The sequence below is a fragment of the Kogia breviceps genome, chromosome 15, assembly GCF_026419965.1.
Source record: "Kogia breviceps isolate mKogBre1 chromosome 15, mKogBre1 haplotype 1, whole genome shotgun sequence".
In the NCBI taxonomy this organism is placed as follows: domain Eukaryota; kingdom Metazoa; phylum Chordata; class Mammalia; order Artiodactyla; family Physeteridae; genus Kogia; species Kogia breviceps.
Genome location: NC_081324.1, coordinates 60,421,410 through 60,447,811, shown reverse-complemented (window position 1 = coordinate 60,447,811; position 26,402 = coordinate 60,421,410). Strand labels below are relative to the sequence as shown.

Genomic DNA, 26,402 nt, shown 5'->3' with positions numbered 1-26,402 from the left:
TTTGATTAACGGCCCTTAAAACCTGTATAAACCAGTCATCTCTGGTCCCAGGCTCTTGTACCGCCAGGATGGGAGTGTTACGTGGGATTGACAAGGTCCGATTCATTGGCATTTAAGAAAGGTGCATATCAGAGGCTTTATTCCTTCCTTTGCATCCCTCTTTAAAGGGTGTTGCTTTAAATTTGGAGCCTGGACACCTGGATGGAGTTTTACTACTGTTGGGTCAGACATCCAGGCTCCTCCCGGCCTCCTACCAGCCCAAACATCTGCTCTTACCTTTTGTAGAATTTCTTCAGGGGCTCCTGGGTGAGGCTTTTTTCCCCGGTGTAATCGTGCAGCTTGAAGGGCGGAAGCCTGATCTGAGAATATTTTAATGTCTATTTCTTCTGGTGAGGAAATCATTTAATTTTGTTAGTAGATCCCAGAAGGGATCTCCCAGAAGGAGTTCCTACTCCCAGAAGGAACTAGGGCATTGAGGCATATACAGAAAGCTGTGCTTTAAATATGTTTTCCCCAGTTATATAGATCAGAGGTAGGAAGGGGGGAGGGTGCACACATACAAAGCCCCTGGTTGACCTTGATTCTCTGGACCTGCAGGAACTTGTCTCTACGGACATGTGGAGGCAAGTCCCCTGCCTGCAGCAGAGGAGCCCTGGGCCAAATTGAAGACCCTGGTGGGTTCAGGGAGGGGAGACCGATACCCCTGACTGTCTGGTAAGGAAGGTGCAGGGCTGGGGCAGGACCTCAGACCCACGGAGGACTTTTGGTGGAAGCCTGGACTCCGCGGGCAGGGATCCCCCTTCTCACGGTGTGGGGGGCCCGCAGGAGGCGCGGAAGGAGGAGCCAGATGTAGTAAATCGAGATCGTTAGGCTCTGGCTCAGGCAAGACAGGCTTTTTCTGAGGGTCTTCCCTCCGCCGCTGATGAAAAATGTACAAAATAACCTAGAAAAACCAGCTGAGGTCAAATGTCAGGAGCCCAGGACTTGTACCTGCTACCCTTGATCTGAGGGGAATTGATGGTAGGTTAGCCCAGTGGTCTCCACCGGGGAGTCCATCCTCTGAAGGCCCACCGGGTTCCTCCATTGTGGTGCTCGAGATAGTTTATTTCTTGGCAGCAAAAACACAGAAGAACCTGGAACAACCGCCTTTAGCAAACACCTGCCGCCTCTGCCCGGCCTCTGTGGATTGGGCCCGACGTTGACCAGAGTCTCATCAGAAACTCCAGGTCTGCGTGATGCTGCACTGTTGGCTGCACCTGGGAAACCCTTGTGTTCATGGGAGATGAAGGGAAGCACCAGGTTTGCCCATCTGCGGCTCAGAGCACGCTTTGCCCCTTGTGGGGAGCCCCTGGGCACACCCGGGCCTGCCCCTCCACCCCTCTACCCCCAGCACTGGTTCTGAGGGCTGAGCGAGCCCCTCCGAGGATGGCCATTTAGAGGGAGAGATAGAGTGCAAGCAAGCAGCCCCTAGGTCAAGGCTTCATCGATACCCTGGTTTCAAACAGTCTGTGGATCGCAAATCTCTGGAAAATGGCCTTCCCTCACTCCCCACAAAAGCAGAGGGAAAACAAGAACCTTAGGATTTAGGAACCAATTCCATTTCCTACTTTTGTTCTTGGAAAGAAGCAGTCAAATGTGGTGGTGTCTATCCGCAGCTTGGCCGTGAGAATTCCCGGGACAAGAGACTGGGGAACGGTCGTCCCAACGATGAGCAGCTCGGATGAGAAGCTCACCGAGGGGACAGTGGAAAGCTTCCCCCTAGAGGAGAGTGTCCAGAGCTGTGATCTAGAGGTCTGTCTGTTCGGCAGCTCCAGGACTGCAGCCAATGCAGTCACAGCCTCCTAATAGTTCCCCCGTGTGCTGAGTGCAGGCTTGCCTGTTGCACAGGAGCCTCGGGGAGTCCAGGCTCCACGTCACTCACCACCTTGGACGGTGAGGAGGGCGGAAGAGGTGACAGTATCACCCTGAAGAAAGTGAGGGGCTCTCTTAGACCCAAAGTTGAACTTGAGAGAGGAACTCAGGAAGATACAGGGTGAAATACTCAAGCCCTCACTTGCTTTCTGAGCATGTACGGGTATAATCTTCCTGTTAGATGACCAAAATATTTTACCTCCCCAGCAGAGATCACAGACAAGATAATCTAGACATCTGGGCAATTTCCAGGTAGAATACCCTCAGCCCAAAGTCTCCATAGAGCCCGTGGCCGTTAGTACCATTGCCAATGCTTGTTCCTCCCAGCAAACTTTCCTTTTTTTTTTTTTTTTTTTTTTTTGCTGTACGCGGGCCTCTCGCCATTGTGGCCTCTCCCGTTGCGGAGCACAGGCTCCAGACGCGCAGGCTCAGCGGCCATGGCTCACGAGCCCAGCCGCTCCGCGGCATGTGGGATCTTCCTGGACCGGGGCACGAACCCGTGTCCCTTGCATCGGCAGGCGGACTCTCAACCACTGCGCCACCGGGGAAGCCCCAAACTTTCCTTTTTAACATATGTATATATATACACACTTAAGCAGTTCAATTTTAACTCCCTCAATTTTGTATGAGTTTGGCTCATACAAAAGAGTGTTAAAATTGTCAGTGAAGATACGAAACAAGGTCCTACTGTACAGCACACGGAACTATATTCAGTGTCCTGTGATAAACTATAATGGAAAAGAACATGAAAAAGAATATATATATATATATAATATACCTGTCATTTTGCTGTACAGCAGAAATTAACAACATTGTAAGTCAACTATACTTTAATAAAATTTAAAAAAAATTTTTCAGCGAGGAAAACCCAAAATGTGTCCAATTGTATAAAGGCTCTTCCCATTTTGCTGTACAGCAGAAATTAACAACATTGTAAATCAACTATACTTATTAAAATTTTTAAAAAAATTTTCAGCGAGGAAAACCCAAAATGTGTCCAATTGTATAAAGGCTCTTCCCTTGCAAGAAATGGGGATAAAGCTGATTTCACCTGATTTCTCCTCTCTTTTGCAAAACAAGTGTAATTGTAAAATAGTATTATAATTCAAAGACACATTCTTGGGCCATTTTTTCCCCCCCGACTCCAGCTGATATTGGGGCCAGGCAATATTACAAAAGAAAATAATTTTCTTTTTCATAACTCCAGTATACCATCTACAGTAGGAAGTCATACAGAACAAGAACATAGTATGTTAAAATTTATAGAAAAAAAGCACATAGCGAAAAGAACCGTATTGTTACCAGAAAGGACTGGTACAAGTAGAGCAAAGCCCGGAACTTGCTGATAGAGTTCCATACACACATGATTCTTAGACATTACCTGCATTAGAAACATTGTCTCCAACTTCAAAATACTTCAGCCTTCTCAGGCCACCCTCTAGACCTCTTTACCATTTAGAAGCTATTTTCAACAACCCCTCTAACATTTTTCTTAACAAGTTTTGTTTGTGTTTGGAAGATTTTGTTTGTTTGTTTGTTTTACACTTGGCTAAATGTAGGCCAAGTTTGACTACTGTATTTTTTATTTAAACTGAAAGTAATTATATAAAATCCTTGTTTGTCCCGTTACTGCCTTTACAATCTCAAACTTCCTTAAATATCTAATAGCATTGCCCCACCTGTTTTGTTTCTCTTTCATCTCTTTCATTAAGTCACTAAAGACACACAGCTGTGCTTTTTAAACCATGCTGACTGCCCATTCAGAAATAGATGATTTCTCCTAGCTCCCATTTCTCCTTTACCTTCTCACCCCAACAAGGTAATCAGGTCTGGTTCCATTAATAATACACACCTGTATCAATACCACCAATCGCATTAGGCACAGGTGAAAACCCGACACCTCCATAAGGCAAGGTTTCTAGACAGGAGCAATGTCTTTTATCTCCTGACTCAGGGGACTCAATATCAGGTTTAATAAAGTTTTGCTAAAGTCATCCAAGAGCCAACCCCGATTGGCCAATCCTAGCAATAAAACAGTCAGACATAGACAAACATAGACAAAGGCAGAAACCCAAAACCCGGGGACTCTGACCCAGGATTCGGGACTCTAGCCAGGTCCTCTGAGTACCTCAGCAGCTGTGACCTATTATATTATCTCTCCAGGGTGGGACTCCAACCACAAGCCTGACAAGGTTATTAGACAATTTAAGCACAGGTGCATTTTCACAAGGTTACTCACCCTGAAGACATCTGATCCAGGAGCTGTTTCTTCTCAAAAGTGCAAGAAGCTCTGAGGAGACTGGAGCGCCGAGGTGGGGAAGCAGGAACCCGACAGCCCACCCTCTAGGCAAATTCAGTCTAGGTGGCCACTCAGGGTCAGTAGAGAGGGTCCACGACCCACCCGGTGAATAAAATAAATTTAGTAAAAGAAAAAAAAAAAAGAGCCTGAATCAGTGATTTACAAATGTAGCCAGTTTAATATTGTCATGAATTGTATCAGATGTTCAGATGTTGCAAAAAAAAAAAAAAAAAAAAAAAAAGACTGTCTGATTATATGCCACTTACATGGAGAGATTTAAGAGTAAAGAGACCTGACACAATGTGTCATTTTATTTTTATATTTTATTTTTATTTTTTTTCCGGTACGCGGGCCTCTCACTGCCGTGGCCTCTCCAGTTGCGGAGCACAGGCTCCGGACGCGCAGGCTCAGCGGCCATGGCTCACGGGCCCAGCCGCTCCACAGCATGTGGGATCTTCCCGGACCGGGACACGAACCCGTGTCCCCTGCATCGGCAGGCGGACTCTCAACCACTGCGCCACCAGGGAAGCCCATGATGTGCCATTTTAAAGATGTATCAACCGTACAGCCCTGGCTTCATGCTTTTCACAGTGGTCCATGGGGTTGTCATAGGGATGGCCAAGTTCCCTGGGCTAAGAATGCAACATGTGCACAACATATTTAGGGGTAGAAGCATCTAAAAAGGAAGACTTGCTTACTTGGGGTTGTTCACCGTCTTGCCATTGACCCCATTTGCTTTAAGCACCCACACTGTTCTGCATTCTTGGGTTTTCATCAAGTGCCAGGGACCAGCCATTGTTTAGAGCAATATTCCAGCATTTGTTATGCAGATGTGGTTTTGCTCTTAACATGATTTCCATGTGTTTGCTGCTTTACAGATGCTCTGATTGTTCATTATGCAAACCTAGTTTTGGGGACCTCATAAATTCTGAGGTGGCTCATGCTGTTAAACAAGGGAGCTGGTCAAACTTTGTTTTGTCCTCTTACTTCAAACAGTTTTTCTTTCTTTCTCTCTCTTTCTTTTTGTTTGCCATGTGCCAATGTCCAAGTTTTCAGTAATTTTCCAGCTGTTGAATGGAGCTTCTTTTTTTTGCCCCACAAATATGCAATTTGAAAGGATGCTTGACCCAAGAGCATTGCCATGGTTGGAGAGTGGTGTTGGATCATAACAATTTGCTCCCACCCTCCCATATTTTGGTACCATGATAACCTGAGTCACTGTTCTGTGTGTCTTTTTTTTTTTTTTTTGCGGTATGCGGCCCTCTCACTGTTGTGGCCTCTCCAGTTGCGGAGCACAGGCTCCGGACACGCAGGCTCAGTGGCCATGGCTCATGGGCCCAGACGCTCCGCGGCATTTGGGATCTTCCCAGACCGGGGCACGAACCCGTGTCTCCTGCATCGGCAGGCGGACTCTCAACCACTGCGCCAACAGGGAAGCCCATGTGTGTGTCTTTTATTTGACACACAAAAAGTACAGGTCCTGCCTGGAGACATGTGGAGTCCTTTTGAGGGAGTAAAATTTTCCCAAAGCACTGAATTCAGACTCATTGAATTCAAAGGAAGCCTTGGCATTCCAAACCACGCAACTGTGTGTGGGCCACAAAAACACCTGAGTGTGGATAGGCAAACTCAGCCTTGACCACCCACCTGGATGGAAGCAGCTCATCCCTGCTCAATTCTCTGTCATCCACAACACACTGGTTATCAGTCATGTTAGATTAAAAATAACCAGCAAGCAATAAATGCACCCAGGCAATCGTGCACTGTAGGGAGTGGCCCCCACTGGCCTAGGCTTGTGTCCATTTGTGATTTATACTGTCACAGCCTGATCTGCATTTTTACATATTTCTCTCCTAAATAAATCTGACAGATCTCATTCCAGAAAGAAACTGTTGTTCCCCTGGTTGAGGATCACTGCTTCAGGGAGATGCAAACGGATGCTGAAGCTTCTGGAGAGGAGAGGGAAAAGAGAAGGATGAGGAGCCCCAAGATGTAGATTTCCTTCTTTCTCAAACGTGTCAAATCCTGAAGGACATGGTCTTCCAAAGGAAAAACAATATTAGAGTCAAACCCACTGTTTTCAAATAAGCCATCTGAGCTTGCGAGGCTGGAGCGAGGCACGTGGAAGGAGAGGAAGGGGCTGTGAGCCCCCAGGAACACAGGTGGCCCCTGGAAGCTGAAAAAGTCGAGAAAAGGGATTCTCAGCCTCCAGAAGGAACCTCCCCTGCTGGTACTTTGACCTTGGCCCGGTGACATCGATTTTGAACTTCTGACCTTCAGAACTGGAAAAGAACAAATTTATGCTGTTTTAAGCCCTGAGTTTGTGGTGTAATTTTTAACAACAGCAGTGGGAAACTGCTCCAAGTGGTATCGAAGCCCAGGTTTTCCAGTGGTTCCCCCAATGCCAGAAACCCTTGTTTATATGTTCACTCCTTCACTCACTGTCAGATAGTCAGAAAACAGAAGCTTTTGCTCAGGTGTGTGGTTATAAAAGCCATTTTCTCAATTCAGAGAGGAGAACGCCCTTCATGGTGCTTGTCTGACCCCTCTTTACTGTCCTTGTGTGGTCAGTGGCCCGACTTCTTCCACGTTTCCCTAAAGGAAGAAAGAGTCAGTGAGACAGGAAAAGTGCCCCCAAACGAAGGTGCTTTGCTCAGTCAGTAACACAGGCGTCCTGGTGTCTGAGGACGTCCTCAGACTGACACAGTGTCTACCTTGGCACAGACCAGGTTGCGGGAGGGTAGCTCATGTCCCAAAGTGACCGTCTAACCTGCTCTGCCACTCTGCAGGGATTAGGCACTGCTGCAACAAAGTACATGGAGCAGGCAGCTATAAATGACACACATTCATTTCTCATGGTTCTGGAGGCTGGAAGTCTAAGATCCAGGTGACTGCAGATTTGGTGCCTCCTGGCTCACAGATGGCTGTCTTCTCTTTGTGTCCCTCATGTGGTGGTCAGGGTGGGGGAGCTCTCTGGGGCTTCTTTTACAAGGGCACTAACCCCATTCATGAGGGCCCCACCCTCATAACCTAATCACCTCCCAAAGCCCCCCCCCCAGCACCATCAACTCAGGGGTTAGGATTTCAACATATACATTTGGGGGGATGCAAAATTTCATCTACAGTGACTCCAGTCTCATCCCTGGTTTCTCACTCTAATTCCTCATGGAATAATTTAACTGATTCATTACAAGGAATTTTCTTTGTGTTTTTATTACAGTAACAAAATTTTCAAGGAAAAGGTGAAAATAATGCAAAATCTTGCAGTTTATGACATTAGTGTGCTTTTCAACAAATTGAAATGTTTATTATTTAAAATTTTCATTACGTGACGTTTCAAACATATCCAAAAGTAGAGAGAACAGTATAAGGAACTCCCCAAGTAGCCATCACCCACCCAATAGTTCTCCATACATGGCCGGTCCCATTTCATCTCCCCACCCTGTAAGTCCCAGATACAGTCACTTCATCAGTAACTACTTATGTGACTATTTTAAAAGAACCGCTGGTATAAACAGAAAGCACAAAATTCAGAAGGTAGAAAGCAAAGTCCGGAAGATCTGACATGATGCTTCCCTGTCCCCCTCCAGTCAAGCCCCATTCCCCAGAGGCAACGAATGTAACTCATTTCTAACTAATTCTTTTAAATGGAGGACCTCTTAGTCCTACGAAAAAGAGATTTCACCTAAGAAATCAGCATACGAACTGGTAGACTGAGCTCAGTATATTTTATTGATGGTGAGAATGGCCAGATTGGACTATAATTGTAGATTAGTTAATATTTGTGGCTCGATTGACCCTGGAGTCACCTAAAGACAGATGTTAATCAAAACTCAGTTCTAAAGCACCCATTTTGCACCTCTACCTCAGCCACACACAGAATGTAAGAACTAGAGGGGTTCTTAGCACTAGTTTCGCCCTGGGAGGTGAGGGAATTGAGACCAGGAGGTCCAGCTGGTGACACAGGAGGGCTCAGAATCTGGTTCTCTTGCATCCAGAGCTCTGTCCACTGTGTGTCCTAAATTTTTCCCACAGCCTGTCTGTGCTGGAGCACACTGTGTCTGTGTGAGGGGCATTACCATGACCCATAATTGGGGGCAGATGCTACAGGTTCTGAAATATGCCCTTGGAGAAGGAATCCTTACGGCGTTTGATGGAGCAGCCAATAGTGTGTTTCATGTGCCAGAGCCAGCCATAGACAATTCTTCCCAGGATTCTCAAACAGAACCCATATGACAAAACATCACTAAGGCCCCACCGTGGGCTCTGCTCCTGCCCCTGTGCTCACGGCAGGCAGCTCGCCTTAAGCTTCCATTTGTGTGTCTCTGAAAAGTTTAGAGTTCGCTGCATCCAACAGTTCATGGGTTCCTCCTCCTTTACAGCGGGTGCTTGTAACCCTGGTTTTACTTAAAAGGAAATGAGATTGAGACTTGCTCAGTGACCCGCGCAGGACGTGCATTCGGTCAAGGGCAAAGCTGGAGCTTAAACGACAGCCTGAGGCCCCCGCCTGGGGCACCATCTTCATATCACATCACTTCTGGCTCACAGGTGAAACTGGGTACCTGTCCTGATTTAAGGTGAAAATATAAAACCTGACCGCTGTTTTGGAAGCCCATAAGCACAGTGCGTGTTTCTCCTGGCACCAATTCTAATTTGGTGGTTTTGGAAAGGGCATTTCCAGCAGGAGGCAAGCAGGGCATGTGAGGAATTGGAAGCAGTTTAGTTTCTGGAGCACAAAATGGGAGCCAGGCAGGGGTGAGAGCAGAGGCTAGCAAGGTGGGCAAGGGCCACTCACGGAGGTGGGTGGTGCACCGTTAGGAGCATGGATGTTATCCTCTAGAGAGCAGATGAGAAGTGACTGCGGACTTTAAGCCAGAAGAAGTTTGGAAATATTTCCAGTTTACAAAGGTCCTGGGGTGCGCCGTGAGGAGGATGGGTTGAAGGTGTGAGGAGCAGAGGCGGAAGGACCAGCCGGAGGCTGCACATCAGCCAAGTGAGAGATGGGAGAGGTGCGACGGGACTCAGGGCCCGACGGCCAACTCAGGGAGCCCAGGGGAAAAGCTGATTTATTTGCATCCTCTCCTAATATTATTAGGCAGGATATTATGTGGCGCTACTCTCTGGTTTCACTTTTTTGTGTGTGTGTGTGGTACGCGGGCCTCTCACTGTTGTGGCCTCTCCTGTTGCGGAGCACAGGCTCCGGACGCGCAGGCTCACGGGCCCAGCCGCTCCGCGGCATGTGGGATCCTCCTGGACCGGGGCACGAACCCGTGTCCCCTGCATCGGCAGGCGGACTCTCCACCACTGCACCACCAGGGAAGCCCTGCTTTGACTTTTTTATTGAAAAAATTTAAGATATAATGAACACAGCCAAACGCACAGGCGTTCGGTGTTCAGCGGGATGAGTTTTGACAGTTGTGTGACCCGTGTGAGCACCAGGAGGGTGTGCAGATGCAGACACCGTGGGGAGTGAGCAACTTTTCTTTCTTTTTCTCCTGCTGTGTCCCTAAGACATGCAGCCGTGGACAAAGCCAGCACGACAGCCTTGAGGTTTCTTTGTTTTCTCCAATCTTCTGCATGACCCTAGAGAGATCCCAGAGGGACAAGGGGCAGGAGCAAACATGGATGAGCAGCAGTGCCAGTGGTGACAGCATCTTGGCATTGAGCGATGCCGGCTGTGACCCACAAGTGCAGGGATCAGGACGGAGCTCGGCCCAGGTCAATGGTGGGCGGGGAAGAGGCCACCACACGGCTTGTGCCGAGGGCTTGAGGGACAGACAGGGCCGCCACGTGGAGAATGAGGGGGCCCTGGGGTGCCCTGCATTAGGGTCCTTGGGTTCCAGGCTTCAGGGACACCAAGGCACCTGGGAGGTGCAGCTGCCGCCAAAGGTGCTACAGAAGCAGATGTTCAAAGACCCCGGAGCAGGAGAGGCGTGGGCAGAGGGTGACCAGCTGTTGTTTGAAAGACCCATGTCACTTGACAGCCCACTGAGATGGTTTGGCTTTAGGGCCATCTTCACCATGTGAAGCACCTGATACCAAAGTGCTCGGTTTCTGTTTCAGTTTTTTACCTTGATGACATATTTGCTCTTTTTAAAATGTCACAGAACAACTGTTTAAGTTATGCTTCATGCTTTTCTGTGGCTCATTTCATGTTCTTTTGACAGTTCCAATATGTTTCTGCTCTTGAAAAATTGGTTTTGGCCAGAGACAGTGAGAACTGTTGCTAGAAGTCTTGTGGGCCAGGGGAAGGCGAGCAAGGCGTGGCCAGGACCGGGGCTGGATGGGCTCTGGGGGGACAACTTCACCCAATTGGGTGCTAGGTTTCTGTGGCAGACGCTTTCCAGTAGGAGGGCAGCAGACCAGACTTCGCTGTGTGATGACAGCTATTCAGAAGTTTGGGTACCTGGTGAGGAAATTCTACAAAGTTTTAGTGATATTTATGAGAATTCTCACAATATATTGTCAAGTTTAAAGAGATAGCATTTCACTGATCCAGTTTTGTAAGAAAAAATACACAGGTACATCTGGGTAGAGAAAAAATACTAGGAGAACATTATATTACTTGGGAATTGGGGCTGTAAAGAACAGAGACTCACTGAAATTTCTCAAGAAAATTGGTTCGTTGCAAGGAAACACCCACACAAGGATACAGGAAAAGCCAAAAACATGGGGCTGAGATCATTCTGGATTCAGGCAGGCCCAGAGCCTGTGCCGTGGAGACTTTGCTCTGCCTTGGGACTAGCCAGCCTGCACACCCCTTTCTGTCCCTTCACAATTCCGGCATGCACAGGACCCATCGGGCCATGCTGGTCCTCCTGACGTCATTCTGTCGGTCAGGCCCCACTGCGAGCCACCATTCTTTGAGCAGCTCCTGGTCCTCACACCCGGGAGAGGATAGCCGAGGTCCACATCGTGAGGTCCACCTCACCATCAGACTGGCTGCTGGGAAGCAGGCTGCTTTGGGACACCTATGCTCCCTGGTCCAGCCAGCAAGGGACCCAGGTCCCAAGGTTACTGTGACTTGGCCCCTGAGCACTGTGACCGGAGGGGCAATTCCAGGTGTGCTCAGATAATGCACACGGTAACCTAACTATAACATGGATGATGCGGGGGGGGGGGGGGGTGCAACTCTGCATGGTGCCATGGCACCACCCCCGGAGGGCAGTCATCACCCGCAGGCTCCGGACCTGGCAGGTAGAAGCCCCCTCACACACCAAAAAGGCCAGCAGAGCGTGCTGTGAGGCCAGCTTCCTGCCGCTGCCTTGCTCTGCATTTAGCTTGGCCTTGAAAGCATCCAGAAGAGGCCCAGCCCTGACTGCCAGGCCTGTCTGCTCAGTGCACCCATTTCTCAAGAAAAATATATGAATTTGAGAAATGATCGAATCATGGGGGTTTATTTTCCCATCCATTTTGCGAATCCATTATTATCAGGAAAATCAAGCAGTAAATGCATAATAGTTTTCTCCTTTCCCCTACTTTCAGTGGATGTTTTTCTTTTCATCTAGAAATCAGAGAGAAAAAGAATGGGAAAGCCTTGGGCACAAAGACAGGGCTGTAGGTGACTTGCATGGCGGATGGGGCCCCCACCAGCCCACATCCCTGGGCAGCGGAGGGGAAGGCAGGGGCTCTGTGGTTTGAATTTAGTCTCCAGAGTTGCCGAACACCTGCACCTCTTGAACTTCATTCAAGATTCCTGATTAGTAAGAGAATGTGTTCTTTCAAGCGGTCTGATCCATTTCTGGAGCCTGGAGCAGGAGCCTGCCTGGCCTCCTGCCAGGGCCCAGGAATCCCTTGAGAGTCTGTGCTCCAGGGCGTTCTGGAACGAGCTCTTTGTTCCGAGGTCTGCACTCCTGTCAGAAGGTCCCTGGGAGGAAACCTGGTAGGTCGACTCAGACAACTCACAAAAGGAGGGCTGTAGACACTCTGAGAGGCACGGTTTGATTTAATAAATGAACAATTACCTTAGAATGATCATACTCTTGTGCTTCCTCCTCCCCCAGGTCACCGAGTCCTGCCAAGTGTACTGAGCTCTTTATAAACTGGCACTGAGCAAGGACATTCCAACTCAAGAATGTCATGGAGGCCCCACCATCAGGGAAGGAGGAACAGGGAATGGAGAAAAGCCCCAAAGGCAGTAGTTTCACAGACAGTAAACGGTGGCAGCGGAGGGGAGTCCTAGGTCAGTGTGCTTTACTCAATCACAAATACATTCTTCTTAAAGAGCATTCTCATGGGATTTTAAAGTCTAGGTGTGGAGTTTTCTTGCTGATGTTTTTGCTGGTTCTGATTAGTTTAAGGAAGTTGAGACGTGGCTGTTTCCTTTTTTTTTTTTTTTTTGCGATACGCGGGCCTCTCACTGCTGTGGCCTCTCCCGTTGCGGAGCACAGGCTCCGGACGCGCAGGCTCAGCAGCCACGGCTCACGGGCCCAGCCGCTCCGCGGCACGTGGGATCCTCCCGGACCGGGGCACGAACCCGCGTCCCCTGCATCGGCAGGCGGACTCTCAACCACTGCGCCACCGGGGAAGCCCGAGACGTGGCTGTTTAAATGAATACTGTGGCCTGACTTTACACTCTTAAAGTCCTTTATAAGGACAAAGAAGTAAATCCCAGGTAGAAAAAGACACAGACTGCAGGACTATCTGTCCTAAAATCTTATCGCTCAAATCTTAGATACTGTTTGGAAACAATTTATTAGAATTTGAGAACTGAACATATGTCATTGTCCGTCACAAAATGTGACTAGATCAAGAGTTTGGGGGTTTTCAGTTACTATCAAGACTCCCCATGGCACACAATTTTTTTAAATTTATTTAATTATTTTTGGCTGTGTTGGGTCTTCATTTCTGTGTGAGGGCTTTCTCCAGTTGTGGCAAGCAGGGGCCACTCTTCATTGTGGTGCACAGGCCTCTCACTATCGTGGCCTCTGTTGTTGCGGAGCACAGGCTCCAGATGTGCAGGCTCAGTAGTTGTGGCTCACGGGCCCAGTTACTCCGTGGCATGTGGGATCTTCCCAGACCAGGGCTCGAACCCGTGTCCCCTGCATTGGCAGGCGGACCCTCAACCACTGCGTCACCAGGGAAGCCCGTGGCACACAATTTTGTCTCTCTCATATGTTAGCATGTTTACCAGAGACTGGGTAGCTAGTCACTGAGAGGGACCCAGCTTTGGGGTGCTACAAATTGATTTTTTAAGGAAAAATACTTCTGTTCGTGTCTTTTTTGAAACTGAAGTTTTAGTTATGTATTTTTTGAAAAGTTAACTCATGCTCATGGCTCACAGCTCAGGTGATGACAGGGTCTCCTTCCCATGCTGTCCTTCAGCCTCTCGTTTGCCCGCCCAGAGGCAGCCAAGGTTTTCACCTTCCTGTGAATCCTTCCAGATACTTTATTTGTGTATAAGCAAATGTGAACATAAACTTTTACTGTTTTAAGCACATTGTAGAATATCATACATAGTTCTAGGGTTTCTCGGTTGGTAGCCCCCTGGAGCAGCTGCAGAGGCAAATGAAAATCTCCCCAGCAACCCAGGTCTCCTGGGAATGCACACAAGCTTTTCCTCCAAAAGGACAAAATGCAGGTGGAAATGGGCCACCATGAGTGAACCGGACGTAAAAAGTTCAACCGCTGGAATTAAACGCATTGGAACGCTCCTCTGGCAAAATCTTTGGCTACTACAACCACCTGTGGTATCACCGCTGCCTTACTGACTGCCAATGTCCTTGACTGTCCGACTCATACACATGCTGAGAGGCCCTCAGAATAAAGTCCTTGGTGAAAACACTCAGAAATGCCGCCGCTTCCTGTTAGTGAGGGTCTGTGCCCCAGACCAGCTCAGCCATCAATTCCACCAGTACGTGCTTTATTCCCCAAATACCCACAGGCACGAGTTTCAAAAGTTTAATTACCAATACCCCAATTTATTTTCTCAGAAAAACCCCAAACCTGAAGAATCTACTAGCAGTATCTGGAAGAAGCTCTCCAGATCCAAACCAGGGGAAAAGGCCACTTAAACAAGAGGCAAACCCAAAATTGTTAAGAGAAATATAGAACATGATCCTGAACTTTGTCCAAAGGCAGGGAATACAAGATCAGACTCAGAAGGAACATTCAACGTAGGTGCTTGTACTTGACACCGAGGACGTAAAAATAAATAAGCTGTTCTCCAGAGTTCCTTGCAGTCAAAGTACTGGATCTAACAAAGTTCTTAAATTTTTTGGCTGCCCATATTTAGCACCTACTATCTATCTGGATACAGGAAATGAAAAATTATAACAAATTATTACTGCATTAGCATTTTGTGAATTATGAATAAGCTTAAAATAACAGACAGTACAACATGCAGCAATTGAGGAATAAGTCCTTGCTGATGAATGTTTATAATGCCCTTTATTAAAACTCAAAGCACATCTTTTTATCCTCAGAAAATATATCACGTGCTTGAGAGTCAAATTGGCTTTCAGAAAAGTTCTTTTCATACTTCGGCTAAAGGACTATTTCTTGACTGATTTACTAAATTACATTAGTAAGAACTTTTACCATGTCAGGCAAGTAAAGAATATTAATTGCCAGACCTCAAATGAAAAATTGCAGGTATTTAAATGTTTTAGCATGCAGATTTTCTGTTGTTTCAGGGTGAGATGAGGAGGCCTGAGGCGGGCCTGGTGGGGTGAGCGGGAGCAGACTGCGGGCCTGAGAGCCTGCTGAGGAGCTGGCCTTTATCTGAGTCCAACGGGGAGCCACCGTTTCAAGCAGAAATCTGATAGGATCTACTGAGTTCATTCATCCATAACACAGTCTGTGCTGCCCTCCAGGCACAGGGGACTGTGTTTAGGGCGGCAATGAACAGAGAAATAAGGCCCCTCCCTCATGGGCTTCCAGCAGTAGTTGAGGAGGAGATGATTAACAAGAGGCTGGTAGACACTTTGGGGCGTCACCGCCTATTAAAAAACTGGAACAGGATGGGGGTCACGGGCAGGGGCTGCTGCTTTAGAAATGGTGGTGGAGATGGTATCTGAGCTGAGACCTGAGTCAGAACAAGGAACCGAAATCTGCACAAAGAGCTGGCACAGCAGAGGAAACAGCTCCTGCAAAACCCAAGGGTGGAGTGAACCTGGTGTGCTGCTGAGGGGGCAGGGCCAGAGGTGGGGGTGGGTGGTTGGAGGAAGGAGAGAAGGTAGTGTGAGCAGCGAGGCTGCCAGGGCTGCAGCTGAGAGGCCATAAACCCGGGGCACCATGTGTCGTGTCTCCTTACTTCTTTAAATCAAAGTCTGACTGAGCCCCAGAGCATACAACATTTGCCTGAGAGGTGGTCACCTGTCCTGCATCTCAGAGAGCCCTAGGGGCCAGTGTGGGTGCCCTGGACAACCAGGGCTGGGCTGCTCACATTCCTAAGCTGAAACCTCGAGAAAGAGGCACCTGCAGGCTCAGGAGCCCGGCCCCCTGTGTGAGCTGCGGGCCCGCCCAGGGCTCCAGCCTGGTCCAGGGCGAGTGGACGCTGGCACAGCCCCGCGGACAGGGAGGTCCAGGCCTCTTCCGAGGCCTTCTCTTCACTCTCAGGCTGCCAAGGCGCTCGCTCTCTCCCCTTCCCCCAGCAGAATCCCCGGGAGCAGGTGAGGCTTCTGGAAAACAAAAGCAGGTTGTCTGCCTGCCTACCTCCTACTGGGCAACTCAGACCTCTGAGGCAAAGGAGCACAGAGGCCTTGCTATCCACCGGCGCAGGACCTGGGGTCAGGCGGTAATGACCACACACGTGGTCTAGGAGGCTCACCCCCGACTTCAGTGTGAAGCGTAAGCGGAAGGGGCAGGAAATATAATCCTTTCTGCTGTAAAGATACTGCAGTGGTGACTGTGTCTAACTTTCGTGCTACCTTCAGTCAAATGAGGGCATTTCTGCACTTTTCCAGCTTCCTTCTGCGAGTCACAGCACGCCCATGGGAGGGCAGAGGTCTCTTCTGTCTTTGCTTCTGCACTGAGGGTTCTCATCTCACAAGCCAGACAGACCTTGCAGCTGTTGCTGCCTCCATCCTTCCAGCACAGACTTCAAAATAAAAAGATGTAAAATGAATTTGTTTTCTGTTGGTTAGGAAAAATCTCTAAGGGCTCAAAGCCGTTAACTCTTAAGCCACAGGCTGCAGGCGTGCCCACCGGCTCCATGGACTAAAACGCCGGGGGTGGAGCTGACGGGCATGGGCACCAGCCTGCCCGCGGTCTGGCCCCTGCTGACTCCTCAAGCTCAGAGACACCCTCCACCCCCAACTCTGACCCTCTCTCCCCTTGGCTCCACACGACTGCCTGCCATTTGGAAAGAACATCTTTCCGAATCCAATGAACTATCGTTCTTGAAACTAATCTACCCCTCAGGTCCATCATCCCTGAAGTCACTCAGGCAGGTAACCTGTCCTCTTGAATTTTCCCCTCTCCAGATTCCCCCTCCACTAGGCTGTCAAAACGTGATTCTGTGAAATAACACTGATTTCACGAGTGTACAGCTGAGGGCTCTCAATTCCAGTAACACTGCCCTTTGAGAGTCAGTGCGGAATGGCCGGGAGTCTCTTCCCACCATGTTCTCTCAGTGACTCCTTCCACCACCAGGAAGTTCTCGTGAGGCTGGCTGGCATCACAAGGCCCACAGAGCAAGCAAGGAGAAGGTACGTATTTCATTCCAAAGGTTTCCCCATATTGGAATAAAGCTCATGAAAAAGCAGAGAGCAAACTGTGAAAGACCCTTTGTTTCAGCAGACTCTGTAGGGACGTCCAGAAAGGAGGCATGCCTCGGCTGATCCCTTGAACAATAACCTCACTAGACAGAACTGGCAAACTTATTTTGGTTTGTTATGTTGAAGTTAACAAAAACATGGCACACTCATTTTAATTTTTTATTAAAATACTTTTTTGTTTATAGGAAAAACCAAAGGAAAAAATACATTATTTTATATGTTGTAGATCATGTAAAATACAATAAAGTCTTGGGAATGCAGAATAGATTAAAAAATCTTCAACGAAGATTTCATTAAAAACAAACTTTAAATATGTGGCTTATTTATATTTACCTCATTTTTCAGAAGTCTTAGTTTCTTTTCTCCGTTTTGATGTTATTCTGATTTATAAATAGTTATTCAAATATTCTAACATTTTATCAATTTTTTTTTCTGAAACTTTAGAAATCATATTTCTAAATGAAGGCCTCTTTTTTATAGCATCTCTGTAAACAAAGACATTGCATTTGAATTATCATTTGGTTTGGTGCCACTGTTATGAGTACAGTTTCAGTAATAATTAGATGTTATGGGGGAGACAGGAAAACCAACAAGCAAGGACATGTCTTACTAGAGGAAAGAACCTTTTGTATATGGCTTTCATAATACCTACAGACTTAAGATTTAATTTTTTGGATCCAGTTATAAAAAAGGTAACCTAACTTTTGATTATTTTTTTTTTTTAATCAGAGCTTCAGTATAGAAGTGAATTGTGCTTGGAATGGTAATAGAAGGTCTAAATTTTAGTGGGGCTATCAGTTTCCCAAATGTTATACTTTTAATTTGTAAAAATATTGTTATTCAAAACCTGAAGTACATTATAGAATTGGAAATGGAATCCTTTAGGTGAACACTTTCTTTTAACCCCTTCATAAGCCAAAAAATTAAGTAAAATTTGAATATACAACTTACCATTATATTTAGGGATAATTTCTATTTGGAGAAATAGAGGAAAGAAAAATCAGTTAAAACATAACATGGTTCAAGAAATTATTCTCCCAACAAGAGATATTACATTTTAAAATTTAATAATGAACACCTAAAAGGGAAGATAAATGCAGTTTTAAAAAGTTTGCTGACATATTTATGGAAACATTAAGTATGTTGTCAATAAACACAAAAGCATTCCTCTATTCCTAAGTATAAATGAGTCTGAAAAACAGCAAAGTTGAAATGAAGCAGCTGGCTGCAGATTTCTTAAAATTTTATCGTAAGTTCAAGAAAACCTCAGTTTTATACGTATTAATGAAGAAAGGGAGCTAATGTTTGTTTTCAAGGCACTCGTAAAAAAAGGCATTCCAGGTAAAAGAAAAGGACATCCCAATGTTTTCCCATCCAAAAAATACATCCATGAGTTAAATTTCAACTTTTTAAAAGGCTGAAGTACCTTGAGTGTTCATTAGAGTTATCTGAAAGAGCAGAAAAGGTGTCAAGTCTTTACATTTTATGAGTTAATCATAATATTACATATGATCTTGTAACTAACCATTGTCCAGATAATGAATACAAAGAGCATTATCTATTTTTATATACTACAGTATTTAGAGACACAAAGAGGTATTCCTAAAAAGTTACTTAGAATTCAAATATGTACTATTTGAGAAATTAATAATTTTGTAAAGCTAAGAGTCTCTGAATATAAATATGTACATTTCAGGCCCATGCTTGAAGATGGAGATTTTATTACCACGAGGGGCACATACTATTTAAACTTATCTTCACTGGAACATTATATAAAAAGCTGCCCAAATGTTCTGAAGTGTGTTTAGAGTTAATGTCATCTTGAACAGGGAATTTTGCGGGATTGGGTGGCAGTTCACAGTCTTAACCCCCTACTGTGTGATAACCCTTGTTTAACAAGAACACCTGATCCATACACAAACCTAAAGGAAAGATTACAAAATAACAACATAATGAATGTAAGTAGTTTTAAGTTTGCTTCCATTAGAATACAGGGCGTTTTCAACACCCCCCCCCCCACCCCCGTTCACACCTGGAATTCTCTGCTTTATCCGCTCCAACCACCCATCCACTGGAGAACGTGGCGCGAAGGCTGAGCAGGCTCATCCCCACTGTCCAGCTAGCACAGCCCTGCCATTTCCATAAAACTTCCCTGGAATCCGGTTGGCAGCCCCATTCCTGGAGCTCTTTAAGCTTGTACCTTAAGTCAGAGGAAAGCTCTCCCTTCTTATTTACCCTAGCAATGTATTTCACAAAGCCTCATAGGTGTGCCCTGCAATTCTTGGTAAAGATACTTCATCACTACCTACAGCAGTACTTTGGGCCGGGGATGGAGGAGGAGGAGAAACTTTCCCTACAGCTTTGTCGGTATGTGTAGCGTAGGGTGGATTTGGCTATGGAAGAGTTTTAGATTGTAAAATACAGTAAGCATTTCCCTTCTAAAACCAACATAAAGAGGTTTGAAATTAAGCTTTTTATGGTGATTTTTTTGGTGAGAACACAGGGTGATATATTTGAATATCTACCCTACTTATAGAACAGGTAAATAATACCAGGCACAGTGAAAAATGGCAAACAACTCTAAAAACTCAGTGTCCTAGGAGTAGTACAATGAAGAAATCGTAACTTATGTTAACATGCTGTAAACCTTTGACGCAAAAGGTTTCTGTAATGCGACAAGAAAATGACACCAGGCTTTGTGTTAGAAACCTCTCCTCTCTCAGGGTGTTCTCTATGCACTTGCTTCTCACGTGATCAAAGCTGTACATGTGTTTAGAAGAAAAGGGCTTATCGCTAGCAGCGGGCAGTAAGATCAATAAGAGCAGTTATAATCATAATTTAACACAATCCCGGATTTGTCATACTTTAGAAGTAACTCAATCCAAACTCTTCACACCTTCCTAACCTGCTGGCATTCAGATGCAACCAGTAGACATCATTGAATAGCTTTTCATACCCTTGACTAAATTGCTTTGGTGTGCATACCATTTCCTTCTTTAAAACATGCAGTTCATACATTTGACAGTTTTACTACCATAGTCGATACACTCTGGACCAATGCACTCACAGCAGGCGTTATGGAACCAGCGATATTTGGATGCCCCCATGGACTCGCAGGATATTTTACACTGATGTATGGACATGCAGTCATCAAAATAAACCACAGTACACATGTGTTCTGAAAAATAAAAGATTAAGATTTTAGCACAATAAATAGGAAAAGCAAGAAAGGCTTTAACACTCAGCTGAATATTATTAACAGTTATTTATCTTAGCTCTCTTCCTGCTAGTCTGCCCAGGACAACAGGTGAGGTGTGGGGAAAAAAGATCACATCTGTTAATCACATTGAGAAGGGAGTTTCCCACTCCAGCTCAGACGCAAAGGGCTTCCTTCACCACTTCCTCAGATTTCAGACTTTGATCTGGGCATTTCTGATAAGATTTCCATAAGGAGAGAATTCTCCAGCTAAAACAAGTTTGAAAAACACTGTTCTAAATTTATACTGAGAATTTACAATAAAATAAAGTAATTCAAATGATGCAATGTGATTAGCAATGTGGCACAAGTTAGCATTAGCTATTAGAAATTATCCTCGGTGGTGTTTCCAGGAATTAAGCTTCCTGCTTATTAGTTCATGAATTTGAATAAACTTTGAGAAAAATTTATGAATTATTTAATATCTAGCATGTTGATTATTTACATTTTAATAATGGGAAAGTGGTGGCAAACACATTTTGGTACATTTCTGATGTTTCCCAAGGTTTATAATTTGTCTTATAAAATACTTTAACCTGAGAGGAAATAAGGATTCTTACTCTTTATTAACAAAAGCTGTTTTGTTTTTACTATTGATGGCCAAAGTTCATATGACTTTACAGACAGGGTTGTAATGGAGGGCACAACAAAAAAGCCAAATAAAAAACCACAAATTATACTGTTTATATATAACTCATCTCATATTTTAAGAAATAACTGCAATATTCGTAATTGTCTTATTCTTCCACAGTGAAATTGTGTGGAGCCTTTAATTTGAAAATGTCACAGACTTTATGAAAATTACATGCCTTTTACATTCCAAAGTTAAGGTATGACCTGTGCTCACTAATAAATGTTCCTTAACATGCTTCTCCAAGTTGTACACGTCACTCTCTCATTCACTTTCCCTTCTGACCAACAGCACTCATTTGCAGAGCACTACCTGGGGTAAGGCTACACCTGGAAATGAGGTGAATGTAATACCAACTTGCTCATTAACAAATTCAGCTGATGACCTGGCATCATTCGTGGTACTAATGCTATTATAGAAACCTTACCTCCTAGGACACTCTGGATGTTACCTGACGATGAACAACTCTGCATAAGGTAAGCAGCCTTGTTGCTATCTCATGAAAAGAACAATGAAAGCATAATGCAAATAAATATCAAAATTAGAACCTGGTTATCTATTTTCCAACAGAACTTCTATCACCAAAAGTCTGAAGGAGTTGTGAGAACAACTCCTCCTTGTTTACTCGGGGATTGGGATTATTAAAGTCCAGAACTTACTTAAGACTATACACACTCAAAACCAAAAAGCAACTGTAAAAGATAATGTTAATATAGGCTTCACAGACCACACAGAAAGTGAGGGGGGCAAGAGAGAAAAAGCCAACTGTGGCAGTTACCTTTGTCACTGGAATAAGGTGCATGAACATTATTGCTGGGAACAGACACATTTTGGTGGTGTGGCTGGTTCACAGTTTCTAAAAATGAAACAAGATTCTCATGATGTGAAAGTTCTTCTGCAACAGGGAAGGAAACAATGTTCCAGTTCAACTGAGTGTCTCCTTCTGTGAGTGCCCGGAAGAGAGAAGGGATGGGTTCATGAAGCTCCTCCACTGTGCTCTTTGAAGTTGGAGGCGTGTCACTGTAGTTTCGAGGATTACACATACCTGGCAGGGGGGGGGGGAGGGTGGCGAGGAAGGCAAAGAGAATAAAATTTCTTTTTCTCACTGACTGAAATGTCATGAGATATTCTTAGGTACTGCCTTGCAATCCAAACTCCAACATATTAAAATCAGGTGCCTTCTAACACTGTACCTAGATACCTTCCTAGGTATTTTGCTGAGAGGGCCTAGAGGCGATGACACCCTAGTAGCACTGAGCACACCAAGTGCCCAGATCTTGTTTTCTAAATACCTATCCCTGGCTAAGAGGAACAGAGCTCCTTGGGGGAAAGATTGACTCCAGGGCTGGGTTAGGGAATGTCCGAAATGACCTTGGAACACCTTTCTGTGCCAGAAAGTAAAGAAGTGATCAATGAATGATGGAACATGTCAAAACAACACAGGAGGCAACCTGAAGGGGCTCCCACTGGCCAAACTGACAATTTTAACATTAAAATAAATAGTGATAGTAATGGATTACCACCCTATGAATAAAATAGGGATTGATGAGTCCTTGTATTATAAATAAAAGAATAAAAAAATGGAGGAGAAGGGAAAGCTCCTCCTTTTAGTAGAGTGCCAAAGGATAAATGTAGACGAAATGAAGGAAAGAGTAAAGCACCATTTGGCAATCGTCATAGAGGTGTTTGATCAGATGGGAATTGTCAATGGATGCTAAGCTGGTGGGTAGAGGTTGGATGAGGAACATACTGATGTACTCTTGGAAAACTACAAAATACTAATCAATTACAAAGGGGTTAACGGTGACTTTATTTTTTATTTATTTATTTTTTTTGCGGTACAGGGGCCTCTCACTGTTGCCGCCTCTCCCATTGCGGAGCACAGGCTCCGGACGCGGAGGCTCAGCAGCCATGGCTCACGGGCCCAGCCGCTCCACGATATGTGGGATCCTCCCCGACCGGGGCACGAACCCGCGTCCCCTGCATCGGCAGGCGGACTCTCAACCACTGCGCCACCAGGGAAGCCCTAACGGTGACTTTAATATGGAAAAATCTGGCAGACACCAATGTGTCCAGGAGATCAAGGTTGTTTAGCAGTGATGGGACATCGTGTGTAAAGCTTGCTTTCTAAAGTTTCAAAAAAAGAGTCTCATGGGAGTGTATGCCCATGAGTGTGTGAGTGTGAGTGTGTGTGTGTGTTGGGCAGGGGGGAGGGAGAGGGCAAGAGCCAGAGGTACCAAGCAGCGGAGCAAATGCAATAAAATGTTAATAACTGGGGAGTCTTTTTACCCTTTTGGCAAATTTTCTCTACATTTGAAGTTGTCTCAAAATGAATTATTTTAAAAAATTATTTTTAAAAGAGAAAATAGCAGAAGAGAATTAGTCACTATAGAAAACTTCCAAGGAGTTTTTCTATAAAGGAGAGAGCTGTGGAAATGTTTAATGAGCCCCAGCCTTCAAGCTGTCCCGGATGACACTGTGTGGAGCAGAACGGAGCAACCCCAAAGAACCTTACCCAAAATGCAGGTTTGTGAGCTAACTAAGTGATTACTACTGTTTTAAACCACTACGTTTTTGGGTAGGTTGCTTACTAGCAATAATAACTGAAACAGAAGCCTCTGGATTTCCTTTTGTGAACATTTCACATTTAAAAGCTAAACTATGTTTCATTTTTGTTTAGCAACTATTAGGTCTAATATGAAGTTTTTCTTTTTCCTCAGATTAAAAGTTTGAAAAGTTATACCAAATTTATAAATTCCTGTACTTTATAAATTTAGGGACAAGGAAAAACTATCTCATGTGTGTTCCACATTTTGTTAGTTTAAGGAACAAGGCAAGAGCTGAGGATAACAAGGTTGTGCATACCATTTGTAATATCTTTCAATATACCTGAACTTTTATGATTTAGATTGTGTGACAGAATCATGGATTCAATGGTCAAATAGGACTCCTTTACTCATAAAAGAGGAAAAAGGTCCAGATAAGTTAAATTATTTGTCCAATGTTATATAATCTAGGATTAGAGACAAGATTATGATTCAGCCTGATTTTGTGTCCACTGCTCTAATAATCACATTCTAGAAATAATCTTTAAGTGCCACTGAAAAGCAAATAATACTTAGAATACTTATTTTATGCAAACATACATAATATATTCTTCTGCCAGACTCTTTAATGAATAAAAACTAGTAATTAGAGAGGAAAGGGTGAAGAACCAAGTCCAACTCTTAGAAGAGCTAAACTCAACATCTACTGAGGCTTTGAAAAAACTTCAGTGCTCATATCCTGGGATTCCATTACATAAAAAACAACAACAACAACAACAAACTTTTTTGGAGTTTTGTGCATTTAACAAACTTAGGCCAAATGCATTTTTCATTTAAACCTCAATACAATGCATTAAAACCAGGAAGCATGAAGTAAAAAGTTGCTAGGTAATATGTGTTCCATGGCATTATTATAAAATTTTTATCTATCTTCTTTTTAATTAAGCTCTTGTCCAGAGGTCATCACTAGAGGTTCTCCTAGGCAAGCGGATTCTGCTTCTATTTCCACACTAAAGCACTCTTCAGAGTCTGCATTCTTTCAAGGGTGGTGAACCATGGAATCTGCTCTTTGAATGAAGTGTGGGAGTTATCCTGCTCAGGAAAAGTAACATTTTCGATTTTGTGGAAATTCTTTAGTTGTCCATTTTCACTATGTAAAATGGATCACTTTTTGGTTGGAGTTACTAACCACCCATAATTTAAACCAGTTAGTAAAACCTTTCTGGGAAGCATCTCACCACTGCCCTGAAGTTAGGGAGCTTTTGTTTAGTTGACTATAAAGTTTATTTTGGAAGCTCTCATTTCTCTTCATGATCATTTTCTTGAGAAAGTTTGTTCCTTTGTGGCATTGTTTCACTACCAAAATTTACATACTAATTATACTAAAATTTTTCAAGAAATTGGCTCTGCACATGACAGCCTGGGAGGCCAATAACCAGGAAACAAATGGCAACAACTGAAAAGGCAAGCATCTCAAATCCTTTAAGTGCCCAGAATCCTGATGCGACTTCTTTCAGTGAGCCAGAATTCATGGCTATCGTGTTCTTGGTCTACAACTAAATGCGAAGGGGTTTTAAAATCTGTGCTTAATTCTTTTATAAATCTGACTTGTTTCATCATACATTTGGAAACTAAGGATATGTCAAGTTGGAGTTTACTCAATGAAACCACATTTTAAGGGTAGAAATTAAGACTAAGGGGAAAAAGAGTTATTCCTTTCTTTTAGTGTGCTGGTTAGACAGCAACCACAGAGTCCAGAGGAGCTTACAATGAAAAGAGCATTCCTTTCCCCTCCTCCCACCCGCATCCCACTCCTCCCACCCGAAAGTGTACTCCCCATACACAGCTACTTTTAAAGTCTGTTCTAAGTTTCTCTGGTGGTTACTGCTACAAGAATTTAAGTAAAAATGATTAATTTATAAGTAGCAGTAAAAACAACTGTAGACATTGCCTATTAATCTTCTTAAATGAAAAATGAAGATTAAGTTCATTTACACTAACCCCATCTCTCTCCCATATTTCTTTTTTTATTTTGAGTGGAAAAACTATTTTATTTGAATTCTGATCAATTCACAACTGGGGGAAGTTGAGGGGTGGTTACGGAAGGGTGCAACTTATGTCCACATGTCCGTGGGAGTTCAATCTCACGTACTCATCCAAAGACTCACAGTCATGACTTGGAAGCTGTTTACAGCTGAGCAGGCATTTAATGTAATTGATCAACATTAAAAGAGGAAGGGGGAGACAATAATCCTAGAAAACATTGCTGTAAGTAGGTGGAATAGCCTAGATTTTTATTCTATGACTATAAAGCTCATAACATTTTAGCAAATAAAAATATTCAATAGATGAATTAAAACAGTTATTTGCAATCAAATAATAATAACCTCTAACACACATTGAATTTTTCTAATGTACCATGCTGTGTTCTTTTCTAATTCCATGCTGTGATCTCCCATATTTCTAATAATTATATTATTCTAATACTATAATTTGTTTCTTTTGTAATCTTAAATACACTTAAACTTCTCACTTTTATTCCACGTTGCTTAATTCCCTCATTTGCAAATAAGGATACTGTTGCCCTTTCCACTTTCCCTACCCAACTTCTCCTGTGACATCAACAAATTTTATAACTATTATACATTCTGTTGCCTATGTATAATGAAATCTTCTTGTCTTATTAAACACTGATTCTGAACGTTGAAAACCAGCAAACAGCAGCTACCTTCACATGACCCCATGAACACTGATGACTGCAGAACAGATACTGTGACAGAATTTCCTTGTCCAACGTCACACTTCCAAAGGAAAATATTTCTAATTTCAAGATGAAATGAACTTTTCTTTGAACTCCATAAAATACTGAAAACCATGCTACCTTTCATATAGCATTACCTATGAGGTCTTCTTAGCAAAAAATGATTACACCTGAATCTAACCAAACTTTCGTAATTAGCTCCAAATTACTGGAAATATGGAGAGAGGAACAAGTTAAATGGTATCTCAAGGAAGCAAACAGTCAAATCCTGAACGTGGG

General features: G+C 44.4%; 1 protein-coding gene across 8 annotated transcripts in view; it reads right to left on the bottom strand.

Moving 5' to 3' along the window:
• Positions 1–5,239: 5,239 nt before the first annotated feature.
• Positions 5,240–26,402, bottom strand: part of TWSG1 (twisted gastrulation BMP signaling modulator 1) — a 58,955-nt gene continuing 37,792 nt past the window's right edge. For 2 of the 8 annotated variants that reach the window (XM_067014633.1, XM_067014634.1), the window contains exons 5-8: positions 21,595–21,672; positions 19,997–20,107; positions 6,653–6,805; positions 6,427–6,492 (exon numbers count right to left, since the gene is read on the bottom strand). In XM_067014633.1, coding sequence (XP_066870734.1) covers positions 6,696–6,805; positions 19,997–20,107; positions 21,595–21,672 — 299 coding nt within the window. In that variant the 3' untranslated portion in view covers positions 6,427–6,492; positions 6,653–6,695. Of the gene's footprint in view, positions 6,806–17,093; positions 20,108–21,594; positions 21,862–26,402 lie in introns of those variants that run through there. The other 6 variants (XM_059041273.2, XM_067014632.1, XM_067014630.1 and 3 more) reach the window with 5 other exon arrangements.